General features: G+C 39.3%; 2 protein-coding genes across 2 annotated transcripts; one reads left to right on the top strand and one right to left on the bottom strand.

Annotated features, from left to right (window-relative positions):
* Nucleotides 1-2,008: 2,008 nt before the first annotated feature.
* LOC128869812 (uncharacterized) lies at nucleotides 2,009-7,299 on the bottom strand. The gene is made up of 3 exons (XM_054112413.1): nucleotides 6,385-7,299; nucleotides 4,336-6,326; nucleotides 2,009-4,289 (listed from the first exon to the last, which is right to left on the bottom strand). The coding sequence occupies exons 1-3, from the start codon at nucleotides 7,297-7,299 to the stop codon at nucleotides 2,009-2,011; spliced, it is 5,187 nt and encodes a 1,728-aa protein (XP_053968388.1).
* Nucleotides 7,300-14,804: 7,505 nt separating this feature from the next.
* LOC128869813 (uncharacterized) lies at nucleotides 14,805-15,688 on the top strand. The gene is made up of 3 exons (XM_054112414.1): nucleotides 14,805-15,077; nucleotides 15,157-15,319; nucleotides 15,387-15,688. The coding sequence occupies exons 1-3, from the start codon at nucleotides 14,805-14,807 to the stop codon at nucleotides 15,686-15,688; spliced, it is 738 nt and encodes a 245-aa protein (XP_053968389.1).
* The last annotated feature ends 6,628 nt before the right edge of the window (nucleotides 15,689-22,316 follow it).

The raw sequence follows: 22,316 nt of genomic DNA on the forward strand, positions 1-22,316 counted from the left end.
CCATTTTCGCTGAAGTGTAAATTTTTTAAAAGTGTCGCATTGCATTACCTTATGATCGTTGCTCTTGCAAATTATACACTGCTTGCTCCTTGGTATGTTGCGAGCTGGTGATGGATGCTGAGTGTTAACGTCGATAGTATGCGTGTTAACCGTAGCACTACTTTTAGCAGGTGCTAAAGAGATGACAGTGCTGGCTGCTTCGGCTAGATTGTACAACCAGTCGCTGAATTGTTTCACCACCGGAGTCTTTTCATCTTTCGGGTGAGCCGCCCAGTTCAGCTTTTGGTTGTTGGGGAGCTTGTCAACCAACTCCTTGACGAGCAGTGGGTTATGCAGGTGCATGTACATTTGGCATCCCTCCATCGTGGCACAAATATTCCTGACGCAGAGTGCAAATTCAATAAGGCCCTCCAATGTATCCTTCAGTGCAGGCATAGCTCGAGCTTTATTCATTGCGCGCTCAAGGATGTGTTCAGGTCTGCCAAAGCACATTCTAAGAGTTTTTATGATCTCAGGGACCATGGACGGCAAAAACAATTTACATTTTACCATCTCCCGTGCTTTGCCTTTAAGGCTCGCTTGTAATCTAATTAAATTCTCCGCATCCGTGTACCCCGCGACCGTAGTGCTGTTATCGAAACTGCTAATAAAGAGCGGCCATTCTTCAGGGTCGCCATTAAAGGTTGGGAGCTGCTTAGGTATGGCCTGCCTTGCTGCTAATTGCCCAGATGTAGGCCCATTGCTAAAAGAGGCCATCGAAGTGCTGGATGAGGGCAGGTCGTTATACTGCGAAAGAATCTTATATTTATTGTCCAAATATTGTTGTTGCAATTTCATCTGCTCTTCCAACTTTTCAAGCTGAAGGTTTCGATATATTTCGGAGTTGAATGGCATCTGCATACCTTGGTCATTTCGTATACCTACTTGCTGCACCGACGAGAATACTTTTGGTTGACTGTACGAGATCTCATTTGCAGAGGTGGCGATGCTGCCCGTTGTGAATTGTTGTAGCCCTGGGTTATACTCACTTGATTTATTTGGCAGTTGCGATCCCTGAACTGATGTACTGGGTTCGAAATTCCAGTTCGAAGAAGCCCAGGTCGAAAAGTTCGTGGATACTGGAGTAGCGGTAGTAACTGTAGAATTTGCTATATTAGTCGCAGGTTTTAGAAGCGGATTGACTGTTGAGTTAGATATCTTCGCAATTGTTGGAAACGTTGGGAGAAAATTCACGTGCCGGTTACCTTGCTTGGTAGTTGGCGATGACGATGCGGTTGGATGTGCGTTCGTGGTTGATGCATGATTCTGGCAGCTTTCACAGCTCCAGCTTTCGTCAGCCACATTGCTATGTACTCCAACGCAGTTGAAGTGGTACCAGGCGTCGCAGGTGTCACACTGGACCATACTCTCGTTGTCCGCTGCGTCACATTTTCGACAACTTTGCCCCGTTGTTTCTTTGTCCATATTGACCATTTAGCAAATATTAAAATTAGTTAAATCAAATTTAATTTTACGGCAAAAGAATTTTAAAGAATTACGGCAAAAAAGTTTTAAAGAATCACCAAAAAAGTTTTAAAGAATTGTTGCGCGTATTTTTCAAGCGCGGCAGTCGTATTGTTTCAAATTCAAACACAAATTTCCAACAGCGTCCGTACGCTTTAAAACTTTTTGTATTTCTCTCTTATTTCTTACGACTACCCCGATTTACACCAAGTGACACATATTTATAGCTAGTCAGAGTGGCCTGATATTACAGTTAGATTTAGTAAATATGTAATAAATAGCAATAGAATGTATGTTACTGTAATTATGCTTACTGTATGTATAAATGCAAATAATGAGAGATGCTCATAACATAACAGAAATAAAGTGCAAGTGAGAAAGAATGTGAATATGAGAATAATGGCAACATACAAAAATAAGAGAATGATATTTACTGCTCGGCCGTACTTTTCATCGGTAACACTCCCTTGCCCGTAAACAAGTCTGACAACACATGTTTCCTTTACTAGGTACCGACATCTAACACCGCTACTTTTGCAATCGGTCGATGAAGAATGCCTGAGTTGGTTTCTACCCTAGCGCTCCGAACTTGGCCATCCTTCGCTTTTACCACATCTACAATTCTGCCTTTCGGCCAGCAGTTCCTCGGCAGGTCTTGGTCTGCAATTACCACGACATCGCCAATACGTACTGGGCGTTGTTTTGTGAACCACTTGGTACGTCTAGAGATGACCGGTATATATTCCTTCACCCATCGATGCCAAAAGCGGTCAGCGAATTGTTGGGTCAATTGCCAACGTTGACGCAGATTGACGGTGTCGCTACATATTGGCTTGTAGCCATCCGATGACCCAATCAGCAAGTGGTTGGGAGTAAGAGCCTCGTCGTCACCATTTTCCAAAGAAACAAATGTAAGCGGGCTAAATTCTACTTCATTCAATGCACTTCGCAAGCTTTCATCGCTGAAACTTGTTGAAGGTAGTATTTCATAAAGCACAGTCTTCACTGATCTCACAAGCCTTTCCCATGCACCACCCATATGGGGGGCGCTTGGTGGATTAAATCTCCATTTTACTCGGTCGAAAGATGAGGCGATACCATTCAAATCGATATTTTTCAGACTCTCGCTAATTATTTTTTCAGATGCCTTGAAATTGGTGCCGTTGTCCGAGAATATCTCCCTGGGATAGCCGCGTCGTGATATAAAGTTGCGTATCGCCATGATACAGGAACTGGTATTTAAGCTGTGGGCAACTTCGATGTGTATAGCGCGAAGCGTTAGACATGTAAATAGAACGCCCCATCTCTTTTCTCGCCTTCTTCCCACGATGACAAGCAATGGGCCAAAATAGTCGATACCTACATACGTGAAGGGCCTCTCGAAAGCGGCAATTCTTGCAGCCGGCAGCGCTGCCATTTGTGGCGGCTGAGGAATGGAGCTATGGTTTTTACATTTTTGACCCTCTGCGCGCACTCTTTTATACAACACCCTCAGTCGATTTATAAAGTATGTACCACGAATTTGATTGATTACAGACTCATGCATCAGGTGATGGAAATTTTCGTGAGCCCAACGCACTATTAAAAAGGTGACATGATGAGAATTAGGCATCACTATAATATCTTCATGGTTGTTTAAGTGTTCAACTCGACTTTTGCATCTTATTATGCCATCTGTGTCTAAGTAAACGTTTAGAGTAAAGAGTTTGCTAGAGTTGTCAATATTCTTACCGCGTTTGAGGCACCTGATCTCTTCACAATATTCAATGGACTGAGCATACCTTATAAGAAGACATTGAGCTTTCTGAATCATGTCAAAGTCGATGGATGTTTTCCGTTGCCTTGCTAGCACAACTGAGCGTAATCGGTCGACGTAAAATAAAAATGTAGCCACAGCTCGATACAAACGTTTCCAGCTGGAAAAGTGCTCCACGTTCAGCATCAGGTTGTTCATGTGTTCCTTTTTCATATGTAGAACATAATGTTTAATTTCCGAATCGTCGCACTCCTCTAAGCTTAACTCTTCGCACTGCGGCCAAACTTCTGCGCTCGACCTTAAAAAATTTGGGCCGGTAAACCACAATTGGTAGCACTGACGTGTAGTTGTTTTTGTAGCTAAATCAGCGGGATTATTTCTCGAGGGAACCCACCGCCACTGGCTTACGTTTGATGCCTCTAGAATTTCGCCTATTCTATGCATCACGAATTGGTGGAAGTTTTTAGGGTCCATTCGCATCCATCTTAGCACCGTCTTTGAGTCTGTCCACCAATATTTCGACATTATGTTAATACGTTGCGTATTGCTTACCATGTTCGCCAGCTTCACACCAATTACCGCCGCCTGCGACTCTAGTCTGGGTATCGATAATGGCTTTAGCGGTGCGACTTTGGATTTGCCAGCCACTAGACTAACCGTGACGTCGTTTCCCTTTGATACACGCAAGTAGCAAACGGCTGCATACGCGCTTTCCCCGGCATCAACAAAGGTGTGAAGTTGAACATCTTCAGCATCTTTCAGCAATAGTGAATAACATCGAGGTATTTCGGCAGCTGTTATTAATGGCATAATGGACTTCCACTGGTTCCATTTGTCGAAAAGATTGTCTTGGAGCGGGTCGTCCCAGGCGAGACCAGATCGCCATACATCTTGCAGCAAGATCTTTAACCCTACGGTGTAGCAGCAAACAAATCCAAGAGGGTCGAAGATCGACATTAAAACTTGGAGTGCTTCTCTTTTAGTTGGTATGATCGATTCGTTAATGACATCGCGACGAAGTCTCGCAAATCTACAAATATATTTAAAATTATCGCTTAAAGGGTCCCAAAACATACCGAGGACTTTCGTGGTTGAACCCCATTCTTTGACGGATTGAACTGACATAGGATCTTCTTCGAGCTGCTCCACGACAAATTTGGAATTTGAAGACCAGCCACGTATATTGAAGCCAGCGGCGCCATGCATTTTTTTTTACTTGTTGAGCCAATTCCAACGCAGAGACTCGAGGAAGTTCATTTTCAAAATGGTCAGCGTTTTTGGCACGTATGTAGTGGGCAATAAACGGAGCGCAATTCAATCCGAAGGTCAACGCTCGCATGACATAAACACTTGGTTGCTGAGGATCATCACCGTCATCGCACCACAAAAATCGCTGAGCATGCATGTCGCTGTCCCGTATATTGATACGGCGAAACATCTCCGCTATATCACCGCATATAGCCACTCTGCCTACTCTAAAAGCTAATAAAATACTAACGAGTGGGTTAAGCAAGTCTGGGCCACTCAGTAGGAAGTCGTTGAGTGACACCCCGTTCACCTTTGCAGCAGCATCCCACACCATCCGAAGCTTTCCAGGCTTATTTGGATTGCTTACAATGAAAATAGGCAAATACCATGTTTTACCGTTAGAAATAGCAGCCTCAATCGGGGAGAGTTTTTTCGCGTACCCCTTGGAAAGTAGATTATTGATTTGAATTTGAATATTAGATTTTAGCATAGGATCCTTAACAAACTTCCTCTGCAAACACATCAGCCGTTGTAAAGCATATACATTGCTGTTGGGTAGCAATACACTTGAGGTAAGCCACGGTAGCCCAATTTCGTAAAAGTTATCGCCCTTTTTACAAGTGTTATTCGCAATACTCACAGCTTTGGCATCTTCTTCCGACAGTAGCTGAGTAGGTTTGGATGACTCTAACGTGAAGAATTCTTTTACAGTCTCGTGCAGCTCATCGTATCCTTTTTGACAATCGCATGTATGTATATTTAGTCGATATTCGGCAGTCTGTCTTGAATTGCACCCCTGCAACGACCATCCTAAACGGGTTTTTGACGCTATGGGCTGGAACCAGGTTCCCTCTCTAATTTTGAGTGGAATTGCCAACCTCCAGTTGTCCGCACCGATAAGCAATGATGGTTTTACGTTGTTATATGATGCAATTGGCAGTCCCGCTAGATATGGATATAGCCGCTCCATCGCAGATGCATTGCTTGACTGTGCCGGAAGATTGAGATCGTCAACAGTATGAATGTTCTTGAGAGTATATTTCTGCCAATTTGTCACACTCGAAATTTCGATGGCCGCCCGCACAGAATTTTCTTCAACACGCGTCGTGTTACCTGTCCACCGCAAACACAGAGGGTCTCGTTCACCTTTCAAGCCTAATTCATCAAATATTCTTTTTTCCATTAGCGTCACAGAAGAGCCTTCATCTAAAAATGCAAATATATTCAGTACTTTATTTTTAGAATAAATGCGAATCGGAACGATTCTGAAGAGTGGCTGCATTTCTTCGTGGCTGCTACTGTGCGTATTTATCTGCGCATCTAAAAATTCGTTTGTATTTGTACTTACGGCGATGGGTTTTTGTTGGCTCATTACCGTGATTGTTTTATGTAGTAACGGATTATGTTTTATAGTGCAACCATCTACACCACATACTTTATTCATAAAACATTTCCGTCTATGCGGATTCAAACATTGGCGACAGAGGTTGTTCGCCTTAACTTCCTCCCATTTTCGCTGAAGTGTAAATTTTTTAAAAGTGTCGCATTGCATTACCTTATGATCGTTGCTCTTGCAAATTATACACTGCTTGCTCCTTGGTATGTTGCGAGCTGGTGATGGATGCTGAGTGTTCACGTCGATAGTATGCGTGTTAACCGTAGCACTACTTTTAGCAGGTGCTAAAGAGACGACAGTACTGGCTGCTTCGGCTAGATTGTACAACCAGTCGCTGAATTGTTTCACCACCGGAGTCTTTTCATCTTTCGGGTGAGCCGCCCAGTTCAGCTTTTGGTTGTTGGGGAGCTTGTCAACCAACTCCTTGACGAGCAGTGGGTTATGCAGGTGCCATGGACGGCAAAAACAATTTACATTTTACCATCTCCCGTGCTTTGCCTTTAAGGCTCGCTTGTAATCTAATTAAATTCTCCGCATCCGTGTACCCCGCGACCGTAGTGCTGTTATCGAAACTGCTAATAAAGAGCGGCCATTCTTCAGGGTCGCCATTAAAGGTTGGGAGCTGCTTAGGTATGGCCTGCCTTGCTGCTAATTGCCCAGATGTAGGCCCATTGCTAAAAGAGGCCATCGAAGTGCTGGATGAGGGCAGGTCGTTATACTGCGAAAGAATCTTATATTTGTTGTCCAAATATTGTTGTTGCAATTTCATCTGCTCTTCCAACTTTTCAAGCTGAAGGTTTCGATATATTTCGGAGTTGAATGGCATCTGCATACCTTGGTCATTTCGTATACCTACTTGCTGCACCGACGAGAATACTTTTGGTTGACTGTACGAGATCTCATTTGCAGAGGTGGCGATGCTGCCCGTTGTGAATTGTTGTAGCCCTGGGTTATACTCACTTGATTTATTTGGCAGTTGCGATACCTGAACTGATGTACTGGGTTCGAAATTCCAGTTCGAAGAAGCCCAGGTCGAAAAGTTCGTGGATACTGGAGTAGCGGTAGTAACTGTAGAATTTGCTATATTAGTCGCAGGTTTTAGAAGCGGATTGACTGTTGAGTTAGATATCTTCGCAATTGTTGGAAACGTTGGGAGAAAATTCACGTGCCGGTTACCTTGCTTGGTAGTTGGCGATGACGACGCGGTTGGATGTGCGTTCGTGGTTGATGCATGATTCTGGCAGCTTTCACAGCTCCAGCTTTCGTCAGCCACATTGCTATGTACTCCAACGCAGTTGAAGTGGTACCAGGCGTCGCAGGTGTCACACTGGACCATACTCTCGTTGTCCGCTGCGTCACATTTTCGACAACTTTGCCCCGTTGTTTCTTTGTCCATATTGACCATTTAGCAAATATTAAAATTAGTTAAATCAAATTTAATTTTACGGCAAAAGAATTTTAAAGAATTACGGCAAAAAAGTTTTAAAGAATCACCAAAAAAGTTTTAAAGAATTGTTGCGCGTATTTTTCAAGCGCGGCAGTCGTATTGTTTCAAATTCAAACACAAATTTCCAACAGCGTCCGTACGCTTTAAAACTTTTTGTATTTCTCTCTTATTTCTTACGACTACCCCGATTTACACCAAGTGACACATATTTATAGCTAGTCAGAGTGGCCTGATATTACAGTTAGATTTAGTAAATATGTAATAAATAGCAATAGAATGTATGTTACTGTAATTATGCTTACTGTATGTATAAATGCAAATAATGAGAGATGCTCATAACATAACAGAAATAAAGTGCAAGTGAGAAAGAATGTGAATATGAGAATAATGGCAACATACAAAAATAAGAGAATGATATTTACTGCTCGGCCGTACTTTTCGTCGGTAACAATAATATTTATTTGGTAAGAAGAACTTAAATGAACATATACCAATAATTTAATTCGACAGGATTTCCTTACAAAATCAATATATTCGTTCAGCTAAATCAAATGAATATCTGCATATGAAAAATCGTTCATATGGACGTGCAAAAGCAAACACGCATTCACATAAATATATTACATGCCTACAAACTTCCATAGACATATGTACATACATATGAGGTTGCGAGCACTTGCGACAGAAAAAATATTTCAATTTGCTATTGCTGTCGAGAATTGAGAACACATATTTACATACATATATTGATGCATACATATGTACGGAGCCGCAGCCACTCGACTTGACAAAAATTCAAGATTTACCAAATATTGGCAAATAATTCAACGCGAAATATTCCAATATTGACTATTTTCGAATGGTCGAGAAAATTGGGATATGGGCGGCTCGTTTTATGAATGAAAGTACTTTGCTCGTAGAAATATGAGCTCGAACTTATCAATGAATTTGTTTTTGTTGTGCTTTTTAATATTTGAAACTGTTCAGCGCCGTCGCGGGTAAATAATCATGGCCGCAATAGCTACGCCTAGGAATGTAGAGGCATAAAGTAAGTATGTGCGGTTATATGTATATACGAATATTCATTGTTTTGCTTAGAATAGAAACATTTACGTACATATGTACATTGTCCCAACATATGTATTCATATATGCATATATACATACATATGTATATGTACGCGAATACCGTTTAGATGAGTTTTTTTGCAAATGTTAGGAATATGTTTGCATACGTTTGTCTATTTGCTTTTGAATTTTTTATATGTAGATACATATGAACTGTGTTTTGACTCAGGTCAAGATTTTTTTCTGCCCACATGAATATGGATGGTAGATGTTATATCTATTTAGTATATGAATATTCATACATATGGATATAAAAATTTAAAAAGGACACATATTGTTGAATAATAACCGTTGATGCAAATGAATGGTTTACAAAGCCAATTTTTTATGGGAATATTTTGAAACTATTTTGATAATGCACTTAATATCAATACAATTTAGTTAATTAGATACTTAAAATTTCACATTCATGTATGCATATACTTAGAATTAATTTATTCATCTCACAAGAAATAATCCATTTGCGCATGCAAAATGCCTACGGGAAATAAGCATGAAAGAGAAATTTGATTTTTGCATGCATGCATACATATATTAGAAATATGTTTGCATACGTTTGTCTATTTGCTTTGAATTCTTTATATGTATGTAGATGTGTATGAGAGGTGTATGAGCTGGGTTTTGAGGCAAGTCATGTTTTTTTTTTTTGCCCACATGAATATGGATGGTAGATGTATAATTCAACACTTTGCTGAATAATACACCTTGATGTAAATGAATGGTTTACAAAGTTATTTTTTGTGTTATGATATTTTAATAATTTTGATAATAGACCTAAATTCAATACAATTCAGTCAATTAGATACTTAAAATTTCATATTCATGCATGCGTATACTTAGAATTATTATTATTATTATTTATTAGAGAAATATGAAATATAACACTAATTGATAGAGCACACTAGCTACTTAGGCCTACGGTGCTATTGCGTTACTTAGAATTAATTTATTCATCTCACAAGAAATAATACATTTGCGCATGCAAAATGCCGACGGCAAATAAGCATGAAAGAAAAATGTACAAGTCTTCTGTTATTTTCTTTTCCTTAACACCAAATCATGGCATTTTACATTTCAATGCAAACGCTATATTTATTTCTGTTGACTACGCTCCGCTATGTTAACTCTCTTCTGTTAACTTCCTACCCTCGTTTTGATGTGTTTTGACATTTAACCTGCCCATTCGTTCCTGAGCCTTCTCTATGAATTTACGTTCTCTGTAAATACTGCTGCGTTAACTTGTACATATGTGAGTAAAATGTACGCTCCATGCAACCGTTTACAATAACAACCACACGCGTAAAAAGAACGCTGTCTCGTGTATACTGTGTGTTGACGAAGAAGTAAAGGAGATTTTAACCAAACATAGTTACAAACCTTCTCCACATGTGGCAAAGTTTGGTTAAAATCGGTTGAGTCATTCTCCGTAAAGTTCATCACAACGCGAAAAACGGCTGAATTTTTATATATATAGATTATGGCTAACAATTGATTTGATTCATACATTAATTCATTTAATATATTAAAATGAATAAAGAAATAAATAAAAATGTTTGCGACAATAACGATGTTGTCTGTCACAGCTCTTAAATTAATTCATAATTCAACTCTGCTATAAGAAAATCTCTATAGTGCCAGGCTGAGTATATGAAACCAGTTAGTGTTCTCCAATTTTTGCCATTTAGTATATATATTACTTCAGCGTCGTTTAGCTTCTCTGCATTTAAGTATCTTTGTCTGATTTCCTTCAGAACAGGGCACCTTCCCAAGAAGTGATACATGTCTTCTTCTTCGTTTGAGTTGCATAGCGTGCAAATTTTTACCGCGTTTTCCGCGTAAGCTATTGCATTCTGTTTTAACAAACCACATCTTGCTTTAAATATTGTTGTTATGTCAGCTAACCCCATATCTTCTCTAAAGTATGATTCTCCTTTTGCGTGATATAAGTGTTTAAATATTCGTGTGGTGCTTGATAGTGCTTTTTGTTTTGCCGTGTTTAAATTTTGTAGTTTAATGTTTGATAAAAGCTGGGTACAGCGATCTTGCCAGTCCGTAGCAGTTATATTTTCTTCGAGCTTTAGGCTAAACTTCATCCCTAAGTCATTGAGTTGTTTGAGCCAGAAGACGTTTTTTCGTAATATGCACTGTGTAAGTTTGTGCGGGAGTCTACTGCTGTTGTTTTCCAAATATATTTCATATGTAGTTCTAACGCATATAAATAGCTATCTTCTACGTTAATGTCTAGCGCTACTGCATCATTCGGGGTGAAGTCAGGTAATTTAAAATATCTTTTAATAAAATAAAGCTGAAGTTTATTTACTTCTTCGAACAGCATATCACCCCAAATTTGAGCGGCGTATGTTTGTATGGCTGTGCACACAGCCTGAAACAGCTTCCATTTGGCTTTGTATGAGATGTATGGCTTAGCTAAGAAATCGTTCCATGTACTATTAATGCTAGCTTTTGTTGAATTATTTCTGGGTTGCACATGTTTAGCAAACGTCATTTTGGATGTGAGAATGACACCAAGATATTTATATTCTGCTACCACTTTTATTTCCTCACCTTTGTACCACCATTTTTCTGCCTTGGCTAGTTGACCACTTTTTCTGAAGGCCATCATCTCAGATTTCATTAAATTTACTTCGATGTTTCACTTAGTGCAATATGTTTCTAGTTTTTTAATCATAGATTGCATGACATTAGGATTAACAGCTAAGAGAACAATATCATCAGAAAATAGAAGAAGGCGTACATTTATTCCATCAATCAGTAGACCACCTTACAAACAGTCATGTAGATCATTCAGGTATAATGTGAAGAGCAAATGTGATAACGGACAACCTTGTTTCACCCCTGTACCGGTTTCAAAGTAATCTGATACTTCCCTTCCTGTCCAAGCTGCTGTTCTCGTATTCGAATATATATTTTCAATCAGATTTGTTATTTTGTTGGATAATCCCATCTGTCGAAGTTTGTAAATTAATGGCCTCCAGGGTACCCTGTCGAAAGCCGCTTTGAAATCCACAAAGTATGCATAAACTTTTTTGTTTTCGTTGAACTTTAAATGTACTATAGATGCAAGATTAATGTTATCCACCTTTGAGTAGTTTTTTCTAAAGCCGGTTTGAAATTCAGTGAGCATGTTAATGTTTTCTATCCAGTTTGTAAGCCTTTTATTAATCAATCCCATTAAAACTTTTGCGATACAGTTCATAAAGGATATTCCCCGATAGTTACTTGCTATATTCGCATTTCCTTTTTTAAAGATTGGGAAAACTATTGTTTTAAATAATGCTTCGTCGATTCTTCCGGTCTCGAAGATGATGTTGTATACTTTCGTTAGCTCCATGATAAATTCTGTTGAGGCAGCCTTTAGTAGCTCATAAGGTATTCTGTCTTCTCCAGGTGCTTTGTTTGTTTTAGCATTTTCAATTACTTGTTGGACTTCGATTATTGTTACATCTTTATCAAGGACCGTATCTGTATGCAAAGCAGGTGCATAATGAATATCTTTTGTTAATTGAGGCTGATTTAGTAAGTCTTGAAAATAGTTTTTAAACTCCGATGGCGTAATATATAATGTAACCGTAATATATAATGTAACCAACTTTAAATGATTCTCCTCTTATTTCTTTGGCAAGGCTCCACCATTCTTTTGAATTTGCGGTTTTATTGATTCTCTTTTCCAGTTCGTCATAATAATCCTTCTTCGCTTTCTCGCATGTGTTCCTGAACAATTGCTTTGCCTGGAAATACTTTTGCTTGTCGTTTGTTTTGTTGGATTTTCTGAGCTCATTCAAATATTTAAAGGAAAGCTTCCTTGCATTCAAGCATCTCATATTAAACCAAGCGCTTTTGAAAACGGCTTTAATGTTTTTCGCTGTTGTCTTCGGCACAGAGATTTTTATTACACTGCTAAGTTTTTCAAGATTTATCATTTCTCCTCGAGATGCCAGCTTAATCAGATTTTTGTTTAAGATTAATTGATATTTTGATACATCTTTTGCCGATGTCTGCTTTGAAAGTGGTTATGTAAATGTCTTCGATCTCTTGATGTATATTTCCAATTCTGACATTGAAGTCATCCATAACAACTGCAATTTCCTTGAAAAATTAGTTCGTGGTGAGTTAGCCCTCATGGTACGGGGGTTAAATCGCCACTTTAGCCTCATCCCCGCGGCAACGAGGCCAACATGATGAGGATGTTTGGGTATTACGGGTGCCATGAGCACAACCTCCGGCGATACCCCAAATGCTATGCTTGATTTCCTCCCCTTGGATCTTAACATGTGTTTGTACTCATAGTTTGAACTCCCCCTGTTGTTCCCAACTCTGGTATCACAAAATATTCTTCCCAAGTTTAGTAGGTCACACTTGCCTTGTTGAGCAGCGTGAACGAGTATGAAATGATAATGTACAAAAGAACCCTTGCCTCGGATAAAGGCACAATCAAGACAAGACGTTATCCTACGGGAAGGTTAGGTCTTTCGATAGGAAAGACCACACACACGAGAGGTGTTAAGCCAGTGTTTAAGCCAGGACCCAGCTCTTACTCCGTCTCTTCAGGGACTGCCTCTACGGCAGAAAGGCCTATTACTGGTCAACATCTCAACCCTGTCTCAATACAAGTTGGGGATGACATTCCATCCCTGTCTGGTGCCAGAGGTAGACCCAGATCGCTCTAAACTCTCTTGCACCAAACTTGCATACACAACTCAAAGAGGGCGGTTGGTGGAAGAAACCTTCGCGGCAATGGACCTTGTCTTGCTAAACACCCCCGGCATATACACGTTTGATTGTAGTAGAGGGCGCTCCATAATTGACTTAGCCTTTGCAGACTGTGTAACGGCGAGAAGTATCAAGTGGAGAGTAGACGAATCTATATACACGCATAGTGATCATCTAGCTATAGTTATTGAAATAGGCAGGGAGACGCAGCAGTTTGTGAAATCAAAGTGGCAGCAAAAATGGAAACGAACGGCACTCGACCCCATAGCGTTTAAATCAGTTTGGGAGAACGCCTCCCTTTCGTGCGAGGGTGCAGAAAGTATGGCGGAACAAATGATGCCGAAGTGTTGAAACAACAACAAACGGAAACCTGCTTACTGGTGGACTACCGAAATAGCCGACCTTCGGAAAGCCTGCAACAAAGCCCGAAGAAAGGCACAAAGAGCGCACCATCGGCCAAACTATAACGAGCGGCACGCAAAATATCGTACACGAAAATTCCACCTTAAGAAGGCAATTCGGAATAGCAAAAACAATTGCTTTAAGGAAATGCGAGACAGTGCAGACGACGATCCCTGGGGCATGGCATATAAAACTGTGATGCGAAACGTCAGAGGGCCAAGACCACCACAGCCAACGTGTCCGATTCTTTTAGAGCAAATAATAGTGGCACTATTTCCCCCACAAAGTAGTGATCAGGAATATGCAGTCAACACAAGCAGAAACGTTCCACCAGTATCAACGGACGTTATTTTGCAAACGCTAAAACGCATAAAAGACTGCAAGGTCCCGACGGCGTCCCAAATAATGCACTAAAGGTAGCTATATATTGCGGACTTGTATACCACATGCCTAGAAGAAGGAACCTTTCCAATCAGATGGAAGCTACAGCGATTAGTTTTGCTACTTAAGCCAGGAAAACAACCTGATCACCCAGCCGCATACAGATTTTTATGCATGTTGGACACAACACGGAAAATATTAGAACGTATCATATGTGATCGGCTCCAGGAATACTTAGAAATCTCTGGTGGTCTCTCCGATAACCAATTTGGTTTCCGGCGTGCAAGATCAACATTAGATGCGATCCGAATCGTAACAAACATAGCCCGGGAAACTATTAGCGGAGGACACACTGCTGTGAAAATCTGCGCAACGCTGGATATAAAAAACGCGTTCAACTCGGAAAATTGGTCCAACATACTCCTGTCTCTGGAAAATTTGAAGATACCAAGCTACCTACTGAGCATTATCCGAAGCTATTTCAGCAAACGAATTTTACGGTATGACACTGATGATGGCCCAAAAACTGATGAAGTCAGAGGGGGAGTTCAACAAGGATCGGTTTTGGGGCCAACTCTTTGGAATGTTATGTATGACGGGGTTCTGAAATTAAAACTTCTAGCGAAAACAACAATCGTAGGTTATGCGGACGACATTGCGCTAGTTGTAGTCGACAAGCGACTGGATCATCTAGAAGCAAAATGCAATGATGCGGCAACGAGAGTACAGCGTTGGCTCAGCAATGCAGGTCTAGAGCTGGCAGCCTAAAAAACGGAGGCAGTGCTGATAAGTGCTCGGAAGAAAAAGGCGACCATGAAACTCTCAGTTGGTGGACCCGAGATACTTTCAAAAGAGGCAATAAAATCCCTAGGTGTAATGATCGACACGAGATTGAGCTTTAAGCAACATCTAACAGCAGTTAATAACAAAGCAGCGGCGGTAATGGGCGCTCTCACAAAAATACTACCGAATATAGGTGGTCCACAAGGGGAAAGAAGGAAACTATTATCAACAGTCGTGGACTCAATCATACTCTACGCGGCACCGGTATGGGCAGAAGCAAAGAATATTCACATGCGTGAAGTGGTGCGCACACACAGGCGGAGTGCATTACGGATTTCATGTGCATATAGAACGGTATCAGACGATGCAATATGTGTTGTAGCCGGAAAATAGCCAGTTGATATTCACGCAAGAGAGCTTCGCCGCCTCTATAGCGAGTAAGGAGCTAAACCAACGGCAACAGAAAAAGCCATCGAACGAGAGCGATCTATGTATGGGTGGCAAAGAAGATGGGAAGAGTCACTTAAAGGGCGCTGGACGTACAAGTTAATATCACATCTCGAGCAGTGGGTAAAAAGAAAACATGGTGAAACCGATTATTACCTTACGCAGATACTCACCGGTCATGGCTGCTTTATGGAATATCTCCACCGCTTTCAGCTGGCAGAAAGCCCATTCTGCCCGAAAGCGCGGAACACGTGGCATTTCATTGTGATCGCTTCGCACGAGCACGTGCAATACTTGAAAGGGTTTTGGGACACTCAGCTAGTCCTAATGGCATCGTACAGGACATGTGCTCATCCAGTGCTAAATGGGTGGCGATTCGAACGTTTGCTGGAAAAATTATGCTACGACTCCAATTCATCAAATGGGAGCGCAAGACCCAGCAACAGCAGCTACAGTTGCAATTATGAAATGGAGATGAACTGTTTCCAGACAGAATGACGACAAACACAGACACTTGAGTAAATCACTCACAATAATATCAGACAGAAGACAAGGCGATGGTTCGTAAAAACTGCGCTATCGCAAATTTTCCGATGTTCCATTTCCTCCAGAACCACGTATGAAAACAGTGGGGGGAGTGGATACCATCGCTGACGTAAGATCTCCATACGTCCACAAGAGAAGGACCTGGACGCAAGTTCCTGGTTGTGTCAATAGACATAAACGCGGCTCCACCTTGATGAAATGTTTACAGCGCACAGTGTGAATTTTTCACTTTTAGGATGCCAAAATAAATAACAGCCAAACCAATGGAGCAATTCATTTCACATTTTGCATTTGAACTGGTGGACACATTCCCCTCTGTAAACAGGGAACATTGGCGACAGTTTCGTCACAGAATAAGAGGATTGGGGTTCACTTGAGAAGCCAAACGTGCAAAGTCGCGAGATCCTTCTGACCACGGGTAGATCGGGGGTGTTCGAGAGAACTTATAAGGCTATCAAAGCCGCAGCTCTCGAATTTGGTGGGTATCCTCACTGGACATTGTCCCCTAAGTGTCCACGCGGTGAGACTCGGGATTGACTCAAGTCCGTTCTGCAGAAGATGTCTGGAGGACGAGGTGGAATCATCTCAGCACCTTCTTCTCAGCTGCCCTGCTCTCGTCTGGCAAAGATTTAGACACCTGGACTCTCACTCTTTCGATACACCTGTGGATATAGTGGGTTTAAATATCTTACATCTGGTGAAGTTCATCAGTAGCTTGATGAGGCTAATTACGAATGTAAATTAAACACCATCGGCGTCGTCGTAAGTGCATTCTTCTCCCCCTTCTCTTTTCCCTTATATGGTATCACAACGGGCGAATTTTGAATATTTGTTCAAGTGGCCGCATGCAAGGGCAACCATTTAACCTAATCTAACTTACCTCGTCTGCAAAAAGTACGGTCCTCCAAAATGCAGCGGCAATCTCTTATTTCTATTCCTTTCACTTACGAAAGTGTTTATTTTAATTTTATTATATTTTATATTTTCGAAAAACTTCTGAGTGGTAACTCTTACTTAAATCCATTTTGGCCATTTCAGCGCGTATTCTGGATTTGTTCACGTGGCGCACCAACCACTGACACTCTTTTTCTGTAAAAGTTTTATTTGGAGCCTGTCGTACCTTATATACCACACGATTTTAATGCATACGTCGGTCGATAATATGCTGAACTGTTGACGAACTTAAATGTACAATTTAAATTTTTACAAGGTCTCGCATACTGAAAATACAATTTCCTTTGCTAAAACTTGCGCCGGGAATAGCTGTACTTTTAACTGTATCATTTCAGCTGAATTCTCTGTATCTTTTAGGTTTCTTTTTTTTTTGTTGTATTACAATGAGTGTACATGGTTTTGTATTTTATGTTGAGAAATAAAATAGATCAAACTAAATACTCTGTTTTACCATTTTCGCAAAATATTGTAAAAAACTACTCTGGGCAAAAAGTAAGGTGAATTTGGTTGTAAAATGAAAAATCTTTATTTATCCTTGTAAATCAATTTCATCCCCTTCAAAATAATCCCTTCTCGATGAAATACACTTATGCCAACGATTTTTCCAATCCCCGAAACATGCCAAATAGTCCATTTCCGGTATAGCCATCAGCACTTTCTTCGATTCAGCTTTTATCTCCTCAATCGACTCGAAACGCGTTTTTCCGGTGCTTGCGGAACGATATGCGTGGAATTTTTGGCGAAATGGTCACGAAGAACGAGTGCAGTGTGAGACGGTGCATGATCGTGATGCAAAAACCAAGACTTGTTGGCCCATAATTCTGGTCTTTTTAGACTAATTGCTTCACGTAAACGACGCATAACGATCAAATAATATTCCTTATTAACAGTTTGACAGTTTGCACCACATCACGAAAATCGAAAAAAACTGTCATCATGGCCTTTATTTTTGAAAGACTTTGGCGTGCTCTTTTCGGTCTGGCCTCGCCTTTAGCACGATATTCGCCTGATTGGTCGGTTGTTTCAGGGTCGTAGGCATAAATCCAAGTCTCATCTCCCGTAATGATGCATTTGAGCTTGTCCTGATAGTCTGAAAGCATTGTTTCACACACATCAACGTGACGACTTTTTTCCAAGAAATTGAGAGTTTTCGGTACCAAACGAGGTTTGACTTTTCGTAGGCCCAAATGGTCTTTCAAAATGGTTTTCACAGATTCTTCTGATATTCCGATCATATCAGTAAGGTCTTTAACAGACAACCGACGATTTTTGAGCACTAACTCCTTCACTTTATTGACGTGTTGGTCATCTGATGACGTCGATGGTCGTCCGGAGCGCTCCAAGTCATAAACCCGTTCTCGACCCTCTTTGAAGTCTTTGTACCACTTATAAACATTTTTCAGCGACATGGTCGAATCACCAAATGCCTTCTGCAACATGCTAAACGTTTCCGCAGCAGAAATTTCATTCAAATCAGACATTGTAAAAATCGAAAAATACACTCTTGGTCGTTTGGTAAACACAAGGGTAAATATATTACTGATAATGACATTCACATGAAAGTTGGCCCAAATGTTATTAACAGTGCTGCCAACTCATGAAAAAAATAACTAGGGCGAAATTTTAATCCCGCGAAGTTTGACAAATAAATTCATCTTACTTTTTGCCCCACTTAAAAAAATCGTATTTGTATCAGATAAGGTGTGAGTGACGGTATATAAAAATGTTATATATGTATATATAATGAACGAAGATTCAAATGAAATTATATAAAATTGAAACACAAACGTTTTGCACACGAAAAACATGATTAATAAGAAATATTGTAATTTTTAATATATCACAAATAGTGCGTAAAAAAACAAATTTGTAAAATATGTACATACTAGCGGCCCGGTACGTGCTTCGCTACGTATAAAGTGAAATATTAAATCAAACTCATTTGTAAAAAAAAAAAAGAGGTTGTCTGTAAAGTCGGTTTACTGACGATAGTTTAACGTGATCACGTCATAAGAAAATACTGATTGAATGGTTGCATTTTCAAAAGAAAATTTTAATTTTATTTGTTTGATAGATATTTTGTATGGATATAGAGAATGAGTTAACATTAACATAACATAATATACTTTAACAGAACATAACATAACATAACATAATATAACATAACATAACATAACATAACATAACATAACACAACACAACACAACACAACACAACATAACATAACATAACATAACATAACATAACATAACATAACATAACATAACATAACATAACATAACATAACATAACATAACATAACATAACATAACATAACATAACATAACATAACATAACATAACATAACATAACATAACATAACATAACATAACATAACATAACATAACATAACATAACATAACATAACATAACATAACATAACATAACATAACATAACATAACATAACATAACATAACATAACATAACATAACATAACATAACATAACATAACATAACATAACATAACATAACATAACATAACATAACATAACATAACATAACATAACATAACATAACATAACATAACATAACATAACATAACATAACATAACATAACATAACATAACATAACATAACATAACATAACATTACATAACATAACAAATTACCCCGTATTAAAGCACTTATCAACAGCTTTCATTTGATACCCATATTGTACATACACAACCAAAGGTTAGCCGGGTCCACGTTTTGACCTATACCTCGAGACCCCAGTCACGGAGCGGCATGAAAAATACTCTGTACTAAAGCATTCACCAACAGCTTTCATTTGATACCCATATTGTACATACACGTCCGAAGGTTACCCGGGTCCACGTTTTGACCTATATCTTGAGACCCTATCTACCAATAGGTATTCAAACTATACGGAAATCATCTTCAATACCTACTTAACAATGTGTGTAAGTTTGGTTTAATTAGGTTCAAAGACACGGCGGGTCCACGTTTTGGCATATATTTCGAGACCCTAGTCATCAATAGGTATGAAAACTACCCCGTATTAAAGCACTTATCAACAGCTTTCATTTGATACCCATATTGTACATACACAACCAAAGGTTACCCGGGTCCACGTTTTGACCTATATCTCGAAACCCCAGTCACGGAGCGGCATGAAAAATACTCTGTACTAAAGCATTCACCAACAGCTTCAATTTGATATCCATATTGTACAAACACATTCTAGGGTCCACGTTTTGGTCTCTATCTCGAGACCCTAGTCACGGAGCAGCATGAAAAATACTCTGGACTAAAGCATTCACCAACAGCTTCCATTTGATACCCATATTGTACATACACATCCGAAGGTTACCCGGGTCCACGTTTTGACCTATATCTCGAGCCCTATTTCCAAAATAAAGTATAATCCATGTTACTCGTGGATGATGTAGCTTTCGAATGGTGAAAGAATTTTTAAAATCGGTCCAGTAGTTTTGAGCCTATTCATTACAAACAAACAAAGTTTTCCTCTTTATAATATTAGTATAGACAACATATCTTATAAGGTATATGGTAAATATTAAAATACATTTTTTCCTCCATATATAATAAAAAAATTAATAATAATAACATTAAAACAACAGGTATTATTAACAAACTTGGTTTTATTTTAAATTCTTCAAGTAAATCAAATTAATAATAATCAATAAGAAGGCATATGCCAATACAAATACGTGAATTTATATATGTACATATGCGCATATACATACATATATACGCTCACTTAAGTAGGGGAGAGCAAGATGTCGAACGTTGCCGTTCGTTTGCTTTGTTTGCTTTGTCGTTCGTTCCGCCCTTTCGCTTGCAGTTCATTCAATGCAATGAGCAAGGTAACGGCAATGAGCAAGGTAACACTAATATGAGCAAGGTAACACTAATGAGCAAGGTAACACTAATATGAGCAAGGTAACACTAATGAGCAAGGTAACTACATATGAGCAAGGTAACGACACATTTTTTCGTGCGTGCAGCCTGTTAAATCGAATTATAAGACGTTATCACGTCAAAAATATATTTAATTATTTGCTAGCTATTTTAAAACTTAATCCAAAACATTTGAATAAACAATATTTTTGGTTTTTCCATTTTGAGCATGAATAAACAAACGCCTGGGGGTACCGACTCTGGAACAGGCAACATAAAGTTGGCCATGTGAAAAACATGATTCCTCCAAATTCACACCACAAACGTTAAGTGTTTGCCCTTGAGCTTTGTTGATGGACATCGCAAATGATAAACGCACAGGATATTGAATCGTTTGAATTCAAATGACATATCAGTTGGAATCATAGGGATACGCGGTATTAAACAAACTTCTCCTTTTGATTTACCAGTTAAGATCGTAGCTTCAATCAAATTTGACAATACATTTTTCACTGCCAATCTGGTGCCATTACACAGTTTTGGTGGATTAATATTTCGCAATAATATAATCAAAGAACCCACTTTCAGATTCAAGCAATGCGGTGGCATACCAGCCGATTCTAATGAATTTAAAAATTCAGTTGGATAATTCATTGCCTCATCTTGATTCATAGCACTGTCAATTGATTTATATGTCGTGACTACACCTGGTAGTTTTGCTTGAATTTGAAAATTAATGGCATTGATATGAATGTTCTTCGGTGCTAAAATGGCGCGTTCTCTCAACCAATCATGATTTCTGTAATTCTGAAGAATATTTGGAAAACACATTCAATCAATTCATCTATCGATTTCGTAATTGTACAAAAATTGTTCGGTACAGTAATCAATCCGTTGGTTCTGTCGATTTGTATTTTGCCATCACCAATTTGTAACAATTGTTTTGAAAACTCATGGGCAGCTGGATCATTTTGTAGGTGAATACGCATATTAATGTTCAGTGGCAATTTTTGTACATATCTCCAAAGAGCTGATGACTTCAAATAGGCATTTATTTCATCAGCAGGAGTTGACCGAGGAATGACAGGCAATGTTTGTCGAAAATCCCCTGACAGTAATATCAAAGCACTACCAAAAAGCTGTTGGTTACCACGTAAATCTTGCATTGTTCGATTAAATGCTTCTAGTAATTTTTTATTCGCCTTTGTACACTTATCCCATAAAATAATTGACGTTAATCGCAGAACTTTTGCCATAGCAGAATTTCTTGAAATATTGCAAGTTGGAGTTTCAATCACCTGTACATTCAATGTCAATTTTAATGCAGAGTGCAGTGATATAACGAACGTTTTGCCTGTGCCACCAGGTGCATCCAAGAAATATAACCCACCTGCATTATTGGAAATAGCTTGCATGATTGTGTCATATACATGTTTTTGCTGAATATTCATTTTGGTTATATTCGATTGTACAAATAAACGCAAATCATTAGAATTGAATTCCTGCTCACGTTGCAATTCACGATCAAACAGAATATGCATGTCACGATTTGGTGCGGTCATACCCAATTGTACTAATGTTTTATTTGCAATCCGTAGACACATATCTTCAATTATTATCAAAGCTTCGTTGTACATTTCCAAAGTTATCAACAAATCAGGATTTCTTGGATGATGACGCATACGAATTAA

Source organism: Anastrepha ludens, chromosome X (assembly GCF_028408465.1).
Source record: "Anastrepha ludens isolate Willacy chromosome X, idAnaLude1.1, whole genome shotgun sequence".
NCBI lineage: Eukaryota > Metazoa > Arthropoda > Insecta > Diptera > Tephritidae > Anastrepha > Anastrepha ludens.

Coding starts and splice junctions, on each gene's coding strand:
- LOC128869812 (XM_054112413.1), bottom strand. CDS start 7,299: ATGGACAAAGAAACAACGGGGCAAAGTTGTCGAAAATGTGACGCAGCG. Junction 6,327..6,384: donor AAGGCAAAGCACGGGAGATG/GTAAAATGTAAA, acceptor CTGCTCGTCAAG/GAGTTGGTTGACAAGCTCCC. Junction 4,290..4,335: donor TTCAACCACGAAAGTCCTCG/GTATGTTTTGGG, acceptor ATATATTTGTAG/ATTTGCGAGACTTCGTCGCG.
- LOC128869813 (XM_054112414.1), top strand. CDS start 14,805: ATGAAACTCTCAGTTGGTGGACCCGAGATACTTTCAAAAGAGGCAATA. Junction 15,078..15,156: donor ATATTCACATGCGTGAAGTG/GTGCGCACACAC, acceptor TATGTGTTGTAG/CCGGAAAATAGCCAGTTGAT. Junction 15,320..15,386: donor AAAGGGCGCTGGACGTACAA/GTTAATATCACA, acceptor TACCTTACGCAG/ATACTCACCGGTCATGGCTG.